At 43.1% G+C, this 18,342-nt stretch overlaps 1 protein-coding gene across 2 annotated transcripts in view; it reads left to right on the top strand.

Moving 5' to 3' along the window:
• Nucleotides 1-18,342, top strand: part of LOC111217098 (T-lymphoma invasion and metastasis-inducing protein 1-like) — a 52,795-nt gene that overhangs the window by 18,361 nt on the left and 16,092 nt on the right. For both annotated transcript variants that reach the window (XM_022738811.1, XM_022738810.1), the window contains exons 4-16: nucleotides 552-838; nucleotides 2,119-2,391; nucleotides 2,481-2,712; nucleotides 3,613-3,785; nucleotides 4,446-4,670; nucleotides 6,211-6,396; nucleotides 9,116-9,262; nucleotides 9,444-9,518; nucleotides 12,483-12,653; nucleotides 13,848-13,952; nucleotides 14,951-15,032; nucleotides 15,317-15,403; nucleotides 17,835-18,047. In XM_022738811.1, coding sequence (XP_022594532.1) covers nucleotides 552-838; nucleotides 2,119-2,391; nucleotides 2,481-2,712; nucleotides 3,613-3,785; nucleotides 4,446-4,670; nucleotides 6,211-6,396; nucleotides 9,116-9,262; nucleotides 9,444-9,518; nucleotides 12,483-12,653; nucleotides 13,848-13,952; nucleotides 14,951-15,032; nucleotides 15,317-15,403; nucleotides 17,835-18,047 — 2,256 coding nt within the window. The remainder of the gene's footprint in view (nucleotides 1-551; nucleotides 839-2,118; nucleotides 2,392-2,480; nucleotides 2,713-3,612; nucleotides 3,786-4,445; nucleotides 4,671-6,210; nucleotides 6,397-9,115; nucleotides 9,263-9,443; nucleotides 9,519-12,482; nucleotides 12,654-13,847; nucleotides 13,953-14,950; nucleotides 15,033-15,316; nucleotides 15,404-17,834; nucleotides 18,048-18,342) is intronic.

Genomic DNA, 18,342 nt, shown 5'->3' with positions numbered 1-18,342 from the left:
TATTGAAATTTCTGAATTTTTTTTCTCGTTATATAGTTCTCAAAAAGCACCACTGTAGCTTTCTAAGAGAATGGCGACTGATGGATGGAAAATAAAATGTTCCTATATATGTGTACATCAGAGCATGTTTGCAGGAGGGTCGGCTTGATTTGATTCACTTTACAGGTGATGGGAGGGAGGGAGCTGAGAAAAATTGCCGAGCAGGGAAAAATGATTTGAGAGAGTCTGCTGATTGAAGGTTAGCCGCCATCCATCACTTGCCGTAGTTCTGTTGATCATGGGATTGTTAGTTTAACTGGGGCTGTGCAGGAGCTGCTGGAGCTCAGCATGACAGCAGGCGGTAGCTGGTAACCTAACTGCTGAAGGTCTAAGCAATGCCCCAGGTGGTAGGCTAGCTCAGAATAATGTATGGGTTTGGTGCACACTCACACACTCGCACAGTAATCAGAATGCACTAACCTCACCTTGCTCACACACACACACATACACACACACACACACACACGAATACACACCCCGCCCCGCAATAACCACCTGTGTGTATGTTCCAGGCTCAGCTGAAAGGGCATCGTCTCTGGACCATCTGTGCAGCCAGCAGAGCCCTGGCCTCAGGGGGCAGAGGAGCCGCTACGCTAAAAACCGGAGAGAGGCTGAGTGTGATGGAGATGGAGAAGGGGAGGAGGGGTTGATGTCTCCGACTGAGGAGGATGGCGGCGGGTATGGAGCGTTCACGCTCCCTTGCCGACGGTCCCACTGCCTGTCTGAGGGCTTGGCAGGGCTCGGCATCCCAGCTGCACCGTGCCCGGCTTTCCAGGGACGCCGCGCACAAACTACTCAGGTTAGATCACATTTCAGCAATGTGTGAATGAATATACAAAGCAGTTGAAACAGTAATTAGTTTAAAGTCTTTCAGTCTTTTTTGTTCCCTTGAAATATAGACCCCTAAATGTAGAAAGAGGACTTTGTTTACTAGTAGTGTCCAGGAAGTGTAGGGGGTTCACAGATATGACAGAGGACACCAGTCAATCCACCAATTAACATTTTGTTGACAACCAGATACACTTCCTGTGTGTGCTCATGCTCTGCAGTTGTGTGTGTGCATGTTCTATGTTTGCACATCCAAGTATGAGTGTATATTTGTGTAGTGGGGAAATGGATTATAAGGAGTCAGATAAGTAAAGTCGCTGTGGGGCGAACTTGTCTAACGATGGCCTGGTTTCTCCATCTCCCCCTCCAGAAATTAAAGCAGTAAAGCATAACATCTTTCATTCCCCATTCACTAACCACTGTCCTAACATGCATAAATACACACACAGTGACATTTTGATCAGAATTTACAAGCTTATCTCACAATCTTCCAAAGGCAGATTCACTCAAAGGGTAAAAGAGAAATTCACTGTGAGGTATCACAAAGAAACCAAGTTAATGAGAGTGGACACAAACAAAACGATCAGTGGAATATGTTTATATGTTTTCTGTAATTTCCATGTGTCATTGTTCAAAAAAAAAAAAAATTTGCCAAATCAGAAGGAAGTACTAAAATAGCAAACCAGGCTTTTCTTTCAACTCATTCCCACAACCCCCAAGCACCCTTGGATAGCAGAGCACCCTAAGTGCTCATTATAAATTCATCTAGCCAGGCTGAGGGGGTTGTTAGACAGGATATAAATAGATCGACACAATGCTGCAAAACAAAGAGAAAAAGAACAGAGGGAGCCTCAGTTTGGTGAAATAAAAGTATGAAAGCGCGGAGAACCCCCTCTGTCAAAGTGAAAAGCCTTCATGTAGCAGAAACCCGTGGCTAAATATGTGCTAAACATGTAACGCATCCACCCACACACAGGCACACAAACATACACCCAGAAACCCCTTGTGTGGCATAAGCTGCCAGGTTGATTCTTGCAGTTGGAGAGAAATGACCTCTTGTGTTATGACCTCCTGTAGACTGGCAGATTGGTCATTCATGCAGCTTTGACTATGGTGACTTTGATCTGTAGTTTCACCAGTTTGTGTGTGCATGTGCATATTTTGGCTATCCAAATATATCGGTTTCTGTCTATACATTAATAATCTATAAGTAAATCAGTTCTCTTTCCACCCTGTATTTCTGGCTGACAGGACATCTCGGGTGTTTTGGGCGAGGGAAGTGAGTATGGTGACAGTGGCATTGACGGCGTCACCGCGGAGATAGACGGGGACGGAGAGTTGGTGTCACGGCGCTGTAAGGCCATGTCGGCCTCCTTCTCGGTGTACTCGGCAACTGAGAGCAGTGTTTTCAACGGCAGCGACAGTGGAAGCAGCAGCGCAGGAGGAGGAGAAGGAAGAGGTGGCGAAGGAGGAAGGGGAGGAGTGTATGAGAATTTCCGAAAGGAGCTGGACAATCAAGCCTGGGTTAGTTACTTTTTAGCACAAGTGTGTATGTGCATGCCTTTGTAATATTCGTCGGCATGTCTGACACTGACAATTCACTCTCTCTTCAGACACATCAGGGTCGGGACTGCACGGAGGAGGCTGGCTCCGCTGTGAGTGATGAGCAGAGCAGCGGCACGCTCAGTAGTGCGTATCCGTCGGACACTCTGATCGGCTGCGCACAAGGCACAGTCAGGAAAGCGGGGGCTCTGGCTGTGAAGAACTTCCTGGTTCATAAGAAAAACAAGAAGGTGGAACCTGCAACGAGGCGCAAGTGGAAACACTACTGGGTTTCTCTGAAAGGTGTTGCATAGAGTCTTATACTTTTATGTTTAAGATTATGTTTGGCCTTTTACCTGTGTCTGATAGTTTTTTAATGGAGAGTGACAGAAACTGTGGGGCAGCAGGCTGCATGTTTCCATCCTGATTCAAACTGAGGACATTGTGGTTACGTGATGTAACGACCACCAGGACGCCCTTAAATGCCTCTGCAGCTAAAATCTAACTAATCTAAAATTGAGTTACCTACAAAATCAAAATTCTTAAATGACTAACAGATCCAAGTAGTAGGAAAAAAAAAAAGATCAAACAATTTCTTTCAGACAAAATCATGCAGCCAAAATGTCTCATTCAGATAAACATCTTATCCTGACCTCAGCCTGTTTAATCTCTCGCTCCCTCCATCCTGTTAGACTGTAATCACATCAGTCCTAACACAGCCCATGCCCTTGGTTGTCACCTCTGCCGTCCTCTCTCACCCTCTTCTGTGTGGCCTTACATTGCCTCACCTCGGCCCCATCACAATTTAATTTTACAGCGGCATCCGTGTCTAATCCGCTCTCGTGCTCTCAGAATGCAGCGTAAGATAGATAGAGCATCCGCAGCTGCATTCCTTCCTGCCTCTTCTCTTTTAATCCATCGCTCCTAAAATAAACACATTTGACGGTCTCCTGATATTCCTCCTGACCTCATGTTACTGACAATGTAGACCCATAATTTCATACATTTTTTTCGCTTGAATACCAATGAGGGATTAAATACTTTTCTCTTTTTTTTTTTTTGTTCCAATCATCAATGTTTGTATAACATTACAATGTAGCACTGAAAATCCTTGTTTATATTTATTTAACGTGACATCAGTATTAAATTACCTTTTCCTGTCTTTTTTTTTTTTTGCCATCTGTCTATTCTGTTGTCTTCAAGGCTGCACCCTTTTCCTGTACGAGTCAGACTGTCGTTCGGGTATCGACCATAACAGCGTTCCTAAGCACGCGCTGTGGGTGGAGAACAGCATCGTTCAGGCCGTACCTGAACACCCCAAGAAAGACTTTGTCTTCTGCCTCAGCAACTCAGTGGGAGACGCGTTCCTCTTCCAGGTGAGAGAGACGCTGGTGTTTAAAACATCCATGTCACATAACAGATGTGTTCATTTCAAAACAAAGGCGCATGGGAAGTATTTTGATCAAGATTACAAGTAAGGCTGAAGCAATAGCAGTAATTCATAGTCTAATAGATCATTTGGGTTCAGAGATTTTTAATTATTTCATTGTGTTTTGGGACTAAATGAAATCAGCAGATCACCAAGAGAGACAAAAATGGATAGGAATACATAATTTCTCTTGGGGATTTGTTTGTGTGTGTGCGTGCGTGTGTGTGTGTGTGGCACAAGTACATGACATTTAGCCGTGTGTGGGAGATAAGCCAGTCCTGTGTCCATGTGTTTGTTTTATGTCTGACATGTTTAAAGGCCACACTGTCATACTGTGACAGTGATCCACCACAGTGACCATTGTGTAATATTAAAATGTGTCTATTTGTATTCACGGCAGCTGTCTACAGTGACATTCAATCAATGAATGGGAAGATAAGTAATAAAATGATGATGAGATTATAGTGACCAGCTTCTCTCAGAGGCTAATAACGGGACTTCAATTCTTTTCGCTGTCAATTTCTTAATTTGTTTCGCCCACCGTTGTGACCTGTTGTCTTAAGATCTTCAACTTATTTCTATTGTTATTTTTTTCATCCTCTATCAGACGTCAGGTCAGACAGAACTGGAGAACTGGATCACGGCGATCCACTCTGCATGCGCCGCTGCTCTCGCTCGGCAGCACCACAGGGAGGACACGGTGCGGCTGCTGCGAACCGAGATCCGCAAGCTGGAGCAGAAGATCGACATGGACGAGAAGATGAAGAAGATGGGAGACATGCAGCTGTCCACCGTCACCGACGGCAAGAAGAGGAAGACCATATTGGAGCAGGTATGGAGGCGAGCGATCGGTTATGTTGAGCTACTGAAAATAGTCAAGTAGTTTAAAGTTAGTTAGTATTAACAGTCAAGATCAAAAAACAGAGGAATACCCACTAAACACAAGATAAAGTCTGAGTGTCATTAAGTTTTTATTATATTATCGCACTGCAAATTAGTCACGCTTTATGTCCATGTGATGCTGACATGAACCAGGTTTGTGATGCCATGTGTTAAGCACCCTTATGAGTGTCTCAAGCTTCCACTCGAGTTAAGAGAAAACAACCAAAGGGGCTTTAAAGATGCACATCTTTGTGCCTTTGAACTGCACTGATGATCTCACAAACTGAAGTCTGTGCAATAAATCATCTTTACTGCATGGCATCATCCGGACAAAATGTTCTTAAGGAGCACTTGCACCGACAGATGTTTTCAGATATTCCGACTGGCTCATTGATAAATACAGGCAAGTGCAGCAGAATGCAGAATATTCATAGCACATGTCCAAACTTATGCAGTGCATACATGAGCAGGCAGGTGAACCCGAAACCTCTTGCTAATCCTTTTATATTTAATTGCCGTTTTGAGAGCTTTTTGCAGTCACAGCTGAAATGTCAAAGCTGTTCCTCGGATCAGGTTTGTTCACTTTCGACGCGACATAGCCTATAGCTTTAGTCTTATAACGCTATGCATGTCTGGAGTTGCTGCTGAATGTCAGAGCAGCATTGCATGTAAACATTGAAAGAGAGCTTAAGAACCTGCTCACCAACAATAGGCCTCCTTGTGCGAGCCTATTTGTCTTTGTATGTGTGGGGCACTTGGCTGATGGTCAATCAAAGACTGAAGACCAAAGAGAAATATTACATAAAAAAGCAGCTGGAAGTGGTTAATCTCAATCATGCAGAACACTCTCCACTTCTGAGAAAACACTGGGGTTTTGCCGATTATAAAGGAACATTAATAGAAACATTTGGGATGAAAGGAGTGAAAAAGCTTCAACCTGAGTAGTCAGGTCTGACTTCTTTCAAGATGAGTATCTGGGACCACAGGAATCTACAAAGTGAGTTTACATAAGACAAGCTTGGGATGTCGAATTCAAGACTCGAGGAAAGAGCAGCTGTATTAACGTTGTACTGAGTCTGGGGACAAATAGGTGAAGGCAGGAATCAGTGCAAATTAAGTCTAGGTTGTGTGTTGCATAGTGAGTGTGTGTGTTCATGTGTTCCACCTCCCACGGCCCACCCTGTGATACATTGCACATAGCACAACAGGTCACCGACTGGTGGGGGTTGTGTTGGTGAGTAATACCTCTCCACAGGGGCTTCAGCACTCCCACATCTCACGCTTCCCGAAACGACCGAATAACCATCGAACACGGAGTGATCTTTTATGCATATTTTATCTTTTTTATTTCTCTTCTCTTTATCACTGTTGTGGTCTTCATTACTGGTGATTCCATAGATGAATCTGGACCTAATCAAAAGCAAAGTCTGGTTATGTTACATAATCACAAATCCATCCCTTTTACTGTTTTTCATGTTTCCCTCTGTTAGATCTTTTTGTGGGAGCAGAACTTGGAGCGGTTTCACATGGATCTGTTCCGCTGTCGGTGCTACCTGGCCAGTCTACAAGGCGGCGAGCCCCCAAACCCCAAACGCCTGCTGGGCTTTGCTTCGCGTCCGACCAAGCTGGCCATGGGACGACTGGGCATCTTCTCAGTTTCTTCCTTTCATGCGCTGGTATGATCGCAAATGCCTGTGCACCCACTCACATTCAGGCGCGCACGTTTTCAGTACTCATGACTGAGTACTCATTCCAACACTCTGCACAACTTTTACTCCTAAACCTAATCAAAGCATATCAATCCAAAACTCAAACTGTGTCCCACGTGTCTCTACATGTTCCAGTAGGTATCGCCTGAGAGTTTGCCTGTTGCCCACCCTTGATACCAGCCCAGCCAGGAGAGTGGGTGTGTTTCTCTGGCTGTTAGATTGAGCGTCTTGTCACTTGCACCTACTGAAAGCAAGAATTTCTACTTGCCTGACAAATGTGCAAACTAACAGACACTGTACGTAGCCTTAGGTTAAAACGTATTCCAACTGTACAAGCAAGTAGCAGGCAGCTTGACCAAAAGATCTTATGTTGTATGTTGGAATCTGCCCAGTCAAAAAGAACCGAATGCAGACAAATATACACTGGTTGTATTTTTAGGGCCTATTTTTGAAGCCCTGACAATGAAATCTAATAGATTAGCAATTTTCCTGTAGAAACAAATACAGAGTGAAACTCACTCCGGCTGTGACATATTGTGTTGGCATTGTTGGGTAACTACAACAGAAAGACAACAGAAACGTTCAGTGGTTTGACTCTATCTTGTAAAACTACACATTTTCATTTATTCTGAGGGAAGTCATTTTGACTGTTCTCAGTTGTAACTCCCAAGTGAAGAAGTGAAGTTAAAAATTAATGATATGACAATTAAACACCAGCACTGACATAAACCTAACCCCAACGCAAGTCTAAATGGTCCTCACTTCGAGATGTACACACTGTCCTCACCTCGAAACATTCAGAACATTCCTTTCATACACTGTCCCTCAAAGCCTGACAACAACATGAGCACAGAGCATGCTGACAACTGTCCAATTCTCCTCTACTGGTGCTCACCGCTTCCGCCTGTGGCTAGAGGCCGACTCTTTAGCTTGTCGACACCTTGAGCGCTGTAAAAATGTACAGAATGAAACACAACCACTGATGGATGATCTGCAGAGCATGCTTGCTGCTGTGTATCACGCGGCTGCATGTGGCTGCTCTTCAAAATATCATCCAGGAAACGAAAGAGGTAGAAGAGGTGGAAACGATATCTCTGGAGGCCGGTTTCATACCAGCAGACCATTGGATATACCAAACGATTACATTCACACGTAGACAACATCAGAGGCTGATAGTGTTTTTTTTTGTGATTGGTGGATCAATACAAACTCTGTTAGTAAGCTACCATCCCTGAGGCACTTTCCCACAAACAGGCTTAACACTCTCTGCTCTGCTGCCCCCCACCCCCACCCCCCAACCTTTCCTTCTGCTGCCTACACCCTCACTGCCTTTGTCTGCGTCTCTCTCCTTCTCCTTATCTGCCTTATTTTCTTCCCATCTGTCTTTCTTCACCCTTTCTTCCTCTGTCTCTCAATCCCATCTCTGTTTTTCCCAACTTCTCTCCTGCTGTGTTCATTATCATCCTCTTGTCTCCCAGATATCTCTTTATTTATATTATTGAGTTAGACAATACTGATATAAATGGGCACATTTTTGAGGACAATCATACATTTGAAGGAAGTAAATTACATTGAAATACAGTAACAAAATTAAGACTAGAACTTCTCTATTTTTTTCCTCCTTTACTTTCTACAATAATTCCATCCATTCATCAGAGTTGTTGTTATCTATGTTCAAAGGAGACGTCGTAGTAAAACAGGCTGTAGAAAGGCCTCTTGCGTGCAGCTTACATAAGAAGAGTCTTGAAGACAGTTTGACCTATTATGTTTGAAGTGTGTGTGTCTCATGAGCAGTGACGGGTGAGGAGACCAATAAGCACACACCCACATAACTTCAGTATGTGCTTGTGTGTGCACACATACATGTGCATCAAATTATGTATTCATGTACCATATAGTGAGTCAGAGCTGCTCATAGCCCAGCAAGTTCAATGTGAATTAACCCAGAAATGCCAAGAGTGGTTTCTCTATGCATGTGCAGTAGGTCACTGAGGGAGCTGAGAGGTTGAAAGGGCTCAGTGTGTGACACAACTGTATACTGGGATGCTGAAAATGTGTGATTTTACGTGTCAGTGTGTTTCCATGCCTCTGTGTCTATGAATGCAAGGAATGGCTCGTAGCACAAACGCAGACAGCCACTGCTATCAGTGTACAGTATACATACATAGTGTCCCAGTCCCCGTAATTTTTCTTAGTGCATTCATTTGAACAGCTGCTCAAGCATTTAATAAGAACAAAGCATAAGAGTGAAATTAGTGTTAAATATCAAAAGAAAAGAAAAATTCCCAATGGGGATTAGTTAAATAGCATTAAAATGCAATTTATCAGTTACATATACATCTATAGATAATATTGCTTTAATGCCTCTCAAATGTTTAATACATAGTGACAGTGACAAGCTGTGTGGGCAATGCCACGCTGGTCTCTTCTTTTGTAGGTAGCAGGTCATTTAGATGTAAAATAGGTAAAGCTTAGTAACACATATAATTTAAGTGAATTGAAAGTGCATTAATTGTAACTGCAAAAAACTAAATTATTACCTACCAGTGTGAAGGACTCTTATACTGACTACATAAGCATGTCGATCAGTTTCTTGAAAAAAAACAATTAGGGTAGATTGCCCATAGTTAAGGTTCAAATACTGTTTGGATCCAATTCATGTTTTGTGTAATTATCACTGTCACAGGTGTCGGCCCGTACTGAAAGCAGCATCAGGAGGCGAAGCCAGGCCATGCCTCGTACCTTCAGCAAACGCCGAAGCCGTTTCTCCTCCCTCTGGGGGCTGGACACCGCCTCTAAGAGGAAGACCAAGGGACACCCCTCCATTAACCAGGTCTCCATAGTGACACATCCATACTACAAGTGTTTGATTGACTTTTGAATTGGTAAACCTTTAAGCTAGTAAGAGTAATGCAGTAATGAGTTCCTTTTGGTTGTAATAACTGCATCATAACTGCTCTGTGTGTGATATATTTGGATGCAGCTCCAATGTGCTGTTCTCTGTGTGGTTGCAGGTATTCGTTGATGGGATGGAGCCTGTGAGGAAGCCTTTGGAGCTCATGTTTGAAGACTCTGCCAGTGAGAAATCTGTAAGCGCTCAGCCATCTGTACTTGACAAAAATACAAGTAGACAATAAAAATGCACCTGTATATTTATGTCCATAATAGAATTTTGTTCTTATGTTGTCTAATTGTGTTTTTATGTTATGCTCACGACTCCCTCAAGAAGACTTCTCTTTATCTTTTACTCATCTCGAAACACATACCAAATGGTTAGTGTAACATAAAGTCGGCCTGAACTTGTTTCTGTTTCCACTGCGGTTCTTGTCCTTCCTGCAGCCAAACCAACATGACAAAGCCCACAGCAGATACAGTGAATGTTTATATCTCTACAGTAATAATCTTCCTAAGGCTAAGCACTAAATTCCTCCTCCGTTTCTTAGTTTGGCATTCACTTCACAGACCCAAAGCTCATGTAGCTGTAGGCTAATTCCTTGTCATTGTTTGCCTTTCTCATAAGCCAGCATAAAAATCACTGGGGCATCTGATGAACCTTTGTTCTTGTATAATGGGTTACGGGCTTCTTAAGACCCCGAGGCCAGCAACATCGCTGGATTTTCCACCTCTTTTCACTTAACTGAGATCCTTTTGGTGCTCCGGCTCTTCATTTGGCGGGTTATCTGGGGGGAAGCACAAAATCCATGCACCCTTCCGCATCAGTGAGCATTTCTTTGAGGTCATTTTCAAGCTCCTGTTTTAATGTTTTCAGACATCCACTTCTCTCCTCGATGAAGAGTGATTGGAGAGATTAGCGGATTTATGAAAGTTTAAGAGCAACGGAATCTCTTCTTTCAGTGTTATCAGACGGTTCTTGAGTTTATTCGTGGAAGATGCAGTGAACAACTTTTTTTTTTCGTCTTCTGCAGCTGTTTCTCCTCCTGCGTCAGTCGACAAATTGTTTGCTTCACATATCTTTGCAGGACAACTTGGGTCTGCAGTCTCTCTGTCTTTGTCAGAAATAATGCCATTATTCTTACTGTATTCTCATTCTCTACTATCTTTTTGGTCTATCAAACACCATTTCCAAATCGGTGTTGACAGATTCCCATTTCTTCTTTTCACTTGCTCCAGGCAATTCCGACTCCATCAGCATCATAGGCCATCGACTGGAGGGATATTTCTGTCTGCTAATCCCTCTGAGACAAATTTGATCTGATATGTTCAGATCATTAGCTTTCTGATGTTTCAACAAATTATGCAGGCATTTGCTACCAAAGGACCTGGCAGTTTCACACCATCTGTGCTCGCTTGTATCTGTCGTATTGACCACATTTTTACAGACAATTGCAAATAATGAATAATATCTGTAGAAAGAAAACAAGATTATCTAAAGCCACCGTAGGACTGTAGGTTTCCAGTAGAGCCACACACACACCACAGCCTGATGAATTTATATGAACTGTAAGGGAAAATGTCCGATTACCCATGGGTTGTCGCAAGGACAAGCATGCCAGCTCCATATTTTATGAGAAGTGGTAGAAGGAAGCAGAGACGAGGGAGAGAGGGAATACAGGCCTCTGTCTGAACTCAGCAGATAGGAGCAAACTTAACTAGCACAAACCCACTCAGACTGTGGAGGCCCCCAGTGGCACCATGGGAGATTGATTTCCTTCCACCCACGTCCAACTTCAGCTGGCAGGGTGTGGGATTACAATAAAGAAATTGCACACTGAATGAAGTAAAACACCCCAGTTTGTAGTAAGATAGAGCTGGAAAATGCTGTATCAGTAACAAAGGTTTAGACGATCTCAATGAACATTTCCAGCGAGATTATTTCCAAATGTTTGTATCTGATGGACTTTTCCCAGCTTTAATTCTCTGTTTGTTCGGGGGAAATCCCACTGATGGCTAAAAAAAAAAAAGGGGGGAATAAGAGAGGAGAGGTTAGTGTACCGCGCCCCCCAGCAGAGGCATCCTAGATGGGCCAGGAGGGGAGCCAGATGGTGCTAAGCAGGGCTGGGGAGTTCAGGGAGTTGGGGGAGGTACTAGCTACGGGCCCCCCGGTCTGTTGTCTGACAGAGAAAATGTAAGTGAGTGTGTTTCAATATAGCTGTGTGTGTCTGAATTTGGTCTATGTCTGGGCGCGTGTGTGTGTGTGTGTGTGTGTGTGTGTGTGTGTGTGTGTGTGTGTGTGTGTTTGTGTTTGCTTGTGCACACAAAAATGTGTGTTTGCATCTGGTTTGCTCCCTCCGTTTCCTCCTCTGGTTCACTGTGTGTCTAACCAACACGCAGAACCACACACAGGCACAGATACAGCCAAGCCTAAATTCATTTCAACACGGACCGCCGGGCCAGATTGTTAACTGTCAGCAGATTGTATGGCGTGAATGGAAGACGGGGAGGAGGGAGATGATGGACTGATGTACAGATAGAGGGGAAGGGGCACCAGAAGGAGAGGCAATGATTAGTGGGGTTGGGGGGGTGCGTGTGTGTGTGGAGTGACAGAGGAATGAAAGGATAAATGCGGATACTGTTACTTGATAGGAGGTGATAAGGTATCAGTGACAGACAGTGTGAGGTCGAATAGAAGAGGCGAGCGAGAGAGGAGGAGAGAGGCTGACATGGTTGCCAGATTGTCGGAGGTCAGACTGACGGGCTTAAAGGTTACAGACCACGCTTTGAACAGAATGCACACGCACATGCATGAAGATACAAGTGCACACACATATGTAGCACATGACCACACAGGGAGGCAATTGTATCAAGAGACTCTCATCAACACAGATGAATTAGATTTTGTAATCAGATCTCCTGCTGCTTTCAGGCCACGGCCGCTCTCTGTCATATTAGTCTCATAAGTCCAAGCAAATCTGGTTTCTTCTGAAAGCAAGAAGATAAATAATGATGAATTGGGGGGAATCACTGCACAATTTTAGCTGTGGATAATAGAATATCTTTTTTTCTCTGAGCACAAAGGCTACTCAGAGATGCACAAACCCTTAATGCGTATGTGTGTGTGTTTGTATATGTGTGTGTGTGTGTTGTATTTGCAGAAGGAGAGAGAGAGCTCTGAGAAAAGTCTTCCTCAGCAGAACGTAGACACCGACATTTGGGTCCCCGATTACCTGACTCCGTCCTGGGTGTGTCTGCCGAACAATCAGCCCGTCCTGGCCATCATACAGCCTGGGGAGACGGCGCTGGAAGTCCTGAGCGCCGTCTGCAAGGTGGGCCATTATTGACAAATGTTATATTACTGGAGACTATTTATTAGCCACAAGTCTGTTTTAGTAAGGTTGAAGCACACGCTGTACAATACATTGTGTGTAAGTGTGATAATGACAGACCAAACATTATTCACTTGTGTCAAGTGATATACAGTTTGCCCAGCTCTCACACACACACATATAGACACACATAAAACTGGTAACAGTGGAGCTGCTAAGCATGCAAATACTTCATCTTAACAGGTCTGTCAATCATTGAGGAATGAGTTTCATAACATTGCACACAGGTCCGCTGAGGGGGGTTTTCGAATACTATAAATGGTTACATAAGGATAATGACATCCTATCATGTACAATCTGTTGACAGCTGAAGACAGGTAAATATGTAGGAGTCAACTTTTTAAGATTCAGTGCACGGTAACAGGAAAACAACTACATAATAATTAGATGCACAGGTGAATATGTGACTCTGAGAATACCTGAGATGTAAGACTGTGATTGGTATTCCTAGGAAGACAGGCGAGTGAATGTGGAGATGTCGCCCGTGCTCTTAGACCGACTGCGTCACGGATCTTTGCTTAGTAATTTTCTAAACCTTACAATATACACTACATACTACTGTCACACATAGTCTTGTCAATTTTTGCTCCACCTCATCTCCCTTCATCTCCCTTCATCTCCCTTCATCTCATGCACTCTCTAATTGGTCTCAGACAGGGACGCACTAGAATAATAATGCCTAATGATACGTATACGTTCCACTTAAGAGTCTGCTGAAAAACACGTAAAGCTGATTGACGCGCATGCGTGGGCGTTCGTCTGCACGCATGTCATAAACATGTCACAAGGAATTGGAGCATCTAATTCACGACCCCTGTGTGATACATGTTCGCAGATATATGTGGATTACATACATGATTGGATACATACATGTCTGTGTCCTTTTGTCAGTGGATGTCATGAGCTATAGAGAGTGTGGCAATGGTAAAAGAAATTGTGTTTTGATAGCGTAGAGTTTAAAATATGACCGTCATAGAATCACAGGGAGAATAAATCATACGTTAAGAGTTTAATGGCAGTAATTAGAGTGATTATGTCTCTCCTATTTTGGAAAGCAGCATGCCAACTTCAGCAGTTTCCTCCATTTAAATATATATATTTCTCCTCATTTGCTTCATGTCTTGTTACCTGCAGACGCACAAGATAGACCCATCCAGCCACTACCTGCGTTTGAAAGTGTGGGTTGAAAACCAGATGCTCTTCTTTGTTCCCAAACTTGAAGACGACATCTCCGATCTGGTGAGGAAACACACACTGAAGGACTGTGATGATAATTGTAATGTAATGGAGTAAATATCCCACTTTTGGAGTCTGGACAACCATGAAGCTATAGTATTTCCTGACAACGCCGATCTCAATAAATCAGAGATCTGCACTACAGTTATAATTGTGTGTCTTTTAAAGTTTTCAGTTTTTCAGTCTTAGCTGAGACACAATGTCCCAATTGGATTTTGGGGTCTTCACCTTATTATTATTCATTTCTGTCTCATTTCTTGAAGATATGGTTGCAAGCTTGTGCATGTTTTATGACTTGGTTGCAGATTTCATTTGCAATGCATACAAAATTCCCAGGATGCACAAGAAGCACCATAGCATATACTATAAATTATGCAAAAATCATCTCCTAACTCTATTGTGTGCTTTATGAACTGTACACATTTGTGTTTGTGTCTGTCTTCTTTTTTTTTTAACTATTCATATAGACAATCGCTCATTGAGAAAGACCTCACCTCCACTTTAATCAGTCACTGTAAACCCCAAAACGAATTCTCTGTGTGACGGTGCTTTGTAGGTGATACACTGAACTCTGTCTCAAAGCACAATCATTGTATAACTCGCTATTTTCCTCAAGAGCTCTTTTATCTTGCTGCTTTGATCAGTGACTCTTGTCACCCTCTTTCATCCTTAGTCTATGATATTACATTATTATTTCTCCACAGTGTAGCACGTTGCACACTACAGACTTCTGTTCCTGTCTGTTGCTTCATACACACAGCTGTGTCTGTGCTCTCGCTCACCGCGGGGTCAAACCCTCGTCTGAGCACCCACTCACTTTACAGACTTGACCTGGATTTTGACCCCACAACCTTGAAATGCAATTGCTCTGTTAAGGAGCCTGAATAATACATGAATCTATCCATTCTTTATTAAGAGCTAAGACCTTGACCTTCTTTGTCCAACAACACTGCTCTCCCTCCATTTTTTGACAATTAAATATGATTTTCTTGTGTTTGCAGCTCTACAAAGAGATTGAGATTTGCCCCAAAGTGACCAAGGTGATCCAGTTTGACAACGCCGAGTCCTGCGCCATCGGATATGGTACGCTTGTCTCAGACAATAGCCCTTTTTGAACTAGATAGACTCAGCCCCTGTCATACTCTTAAATTGTGTATCAAACTGATTTCGTAGTGGACTTCATTGAGTCATGCTTTGTTAATGACTGAAGGGGGATGACCCACTGTGAGTGCATTTTGTCTTAAGTGGATCTAATCGCTCAGTAGTTATGCTGCAGCAGTGCACACTGTCAAATGTCAACATTTCAAAGAGGACTGAAAGAATTAACGAGTGAATCTCCTTCCGTGTCTAATTATCTGTGTCCGTAGGTTTTTCTGTGGCTGTTATAGATGAGGATGGAACGCAGCAGTTGCATATTACTGAAGTGAAAGCGGGGGGACTGGCTGCAGCTAAAGGTACATATTTCTTTTTTGATAACATACAGAACATGAAGTGTGTGATGTACTGTACATTCAGTTGATATTAATATCATACATAGAAGACAAAACAAACAAAACAACACAAAAATCCAGGACAGTTACCGCAGTTGAATCTGAGTGCAGTAATAACAGGGGGCCTGTAAACAGTATGTGAAAGCTGGGTACATACAGTATTTCTTACTTGACTTGACATTGCACACATAACACACAAATACCTGACCTGACAAACGTCTGCTCCCACATGACATCGCATGAGCTAGCACAGCTAGATTTCTTTTGTTTGAGAGAGAAGAGATGAAGAAAAAGAAAACACACACCTTGTCTAGTAAGTAGTTTTTTTGCAGGTGTAGGTCAAAAGCTGCGACTCATAAGACTGGTGGAGTCTTTTTATTTTAAAATCTATGGATCAACATATTGACCCCAGCTTCTCCTTTTTCAGGATTTACAAGGCAATCAGCAACAACTTAGAAATGCAGTCCACAGAGAGCTCTTTCACAACCAGTAAAGGCCTCTAACATCAGGATGTCAACATGATATGAACCAACTACAAAACTATGAAATAAAAAAGCAAAGTGAAAATCTAAAGTAGAAAAATATCTGGGTGCTTGTATCATTATGTCTAAAAAGACTTTATAGTCTCGTGTAGTCTGTATTGTCTGATGATCACTGGCTTTTATAAAATTGTGAATTGATTTATTATTTTCCTGAGAGCTAAAAAGAAAAACGGCATTCCTTTGTCTGCATCTGACCTCTGTTTGAGAGGTGCAGAGATCAACTCCCATTCACTGGTCCCCTATTTCTTAACAGAGCGAGAGAGAACTAATGGGTTTGAGAAACACACGGCGGCTCTGTAGATACAACACTAATGTATAGAAAATAACATACCCCATTATTGTGCCCTAGGGTCAGACCAAGGTTACTCAAGTGTGAGATTACGTCCTCCAGTGTATTAGCAATCTAAAAGCTGCTAGTTTAGCAGGCTGCTAGCAGCCAGAGGACAAGACTGTAACTACTCTCCACCTCTATAGGCGAGCAGAGATGGAAAAAGCTTGTGGCATCCAGACAACGCAATGCATCTTTTTTGGAATATCACACTATATATTTTTGCTGAATCACAGAATTAGATATGTCAGGCACGACATTAGTAGGTCCAAGTGTGCTACTGGGATGAACCTGTGTGTGCGTGCACGTGTTTTACTAAGAGAGAGGAGAATGAATGGGGAGTGAAAGAGATCACGCTTCAATTTCTTCAGGGTATATGCAGAAACCAGGCCAGCGCTGGACAAGGAGCCCCAAAGGGTCTTTTCTCAATCTCTTTTTTCTCTTTCTCACTGTAGTCCCTTATCCCCCTCCCCCCCCATGCAAGCGCACACACACACACACACACACATGCACACACAGTCATACACACACAGCAGTATATGGCCAGAGGGGTTATCTCTCTCTCTGTCCAATAAAGACTCTGCTACAGCTGACATTTCACATCCCAGACAACTAGGTCATAACTTTGGGCTATATGTGTGCCTTGTGTATGTGCCTGCATGTGTCTGTTTATAGCAGTGCATTATGAAAGCCCTATCATAGAGTGTCTGCTGTTTCTATTACAGTAGACGATATATAAAATGAGGCTAAAGTCAGAAGACAGGATAACAAGCAAATATGTGCTCATGTGTGACTGTGTTAACAGGACCAAAGCCCCTTTGTCTTACTTAATTTTGAGACTGCCGTCAGATATCCTAAACAGCTGTCACAGCCAATCAGGTTTATTGGGTGAGGTTGCCTGCTAATTGGTCGGCTGATTGAGTGCTAATTCTCAATTAACGGAACCGGGCACAGGTGGCCGAAGGAAGGAGCTAGAGAGAAAAAGCCTCAAGCTGAGTCCCCGTTCTAGTGAAGTGTGTGGTTTCTTTTCCGTATATAGTGCTTACGTACTAGACTATATACACAATGACAGGACGGGAATAGACATGCATTGCACCCTCCTTCTTAAATACATCCAGTCTTGTTAAATCAGTATTAGCCTCAAGCAAACAAACGTGGAAGGATGAATCTTTAATGTATTGGAACGCATTAGAGTCCCAACAGGATGAGCCACAGAGCTGCTGTTAAGGGGTATGGCGCTAAAGTTTTGTGTTGATCATTTGTACACATTAGCGCTCTTGAGTTGATGGCCCACAGAAAAAAAGCTCCTCTGTTGGATGGCGCTTTGTTGTTTGGTAATGGCCCGACAGATAATCCTTTCACTTTATTGTTTGTTGCTTTTACTGTGTCAGCCTTTTTCTGTTGCGGTGTATGTGTGTCTGCAAAATTAAGCCACTTTAAAGGATGTAATGTAATTTTTCAGCCTTTAAGGAGCCACTTGTACAAGGTGAATTTCACATTGTTTTGTCTTTTCATTACCTGCCAGGTTTGAAAGCAGGAGATGAGATCCTGTTGCTGAATGGTAAACCTGCATCTGCCCTCCAAATGGATGATATGAGGGCTGCATTTGTAAACCAAGCGCTGACCGTGAGCATCAGCACCCTGCCCCAGCTGGACCCTCGGGTGCTGTGCTCCCAGCCACGGCGGCGCTCCGATGCAGAGCAGGACCCAGCCACAGACATCTTCTCCCAGAGCCAGGGTAAAGCTTCCTGTTCTATAAGTTGTTGTTCATATTTAGCCTTGGACAATGTCAAGTTCCACTAGACGATGTATACAAACAGTGTCCTCTAGTGACAAATCTTTGTTAGTTTCAAGTTGGGACTTAAAATTTGTTGAGGGCCATCAAAAGAATGGAGAGTAAATTTGACCTACAACTTAATCCAGGACACAGAGTTAAAATCAGATGAGTATTATCCATACTGCTGCATATTGGAAACATAGTTGGTGGAGTTTCTGGAGGGGGGAAAAAAAAGACAACTACCTTTTTAGATTGG

Source organism: Seriola dumerili, unplaced genomic scaffold, assembly GCF_002260705.1.
Source record: "Seriola dumerili isolate Sdu_G_001 unplaced genomic scaffold, Sdu_1.0 BDQW01000040.1, whole genome shotgun sequence".
NCBI classification, from domain to species: Eukaryota; Metazoa; Chordata; class Actinopteri; order Carangiformes; family Carangidae; genus Seriola; species Seriola dumerili.
Note: the sequence above shows the minus strand (reverse complement) of the source record. Positions and strands in the feature narration are given on the sequence as shown.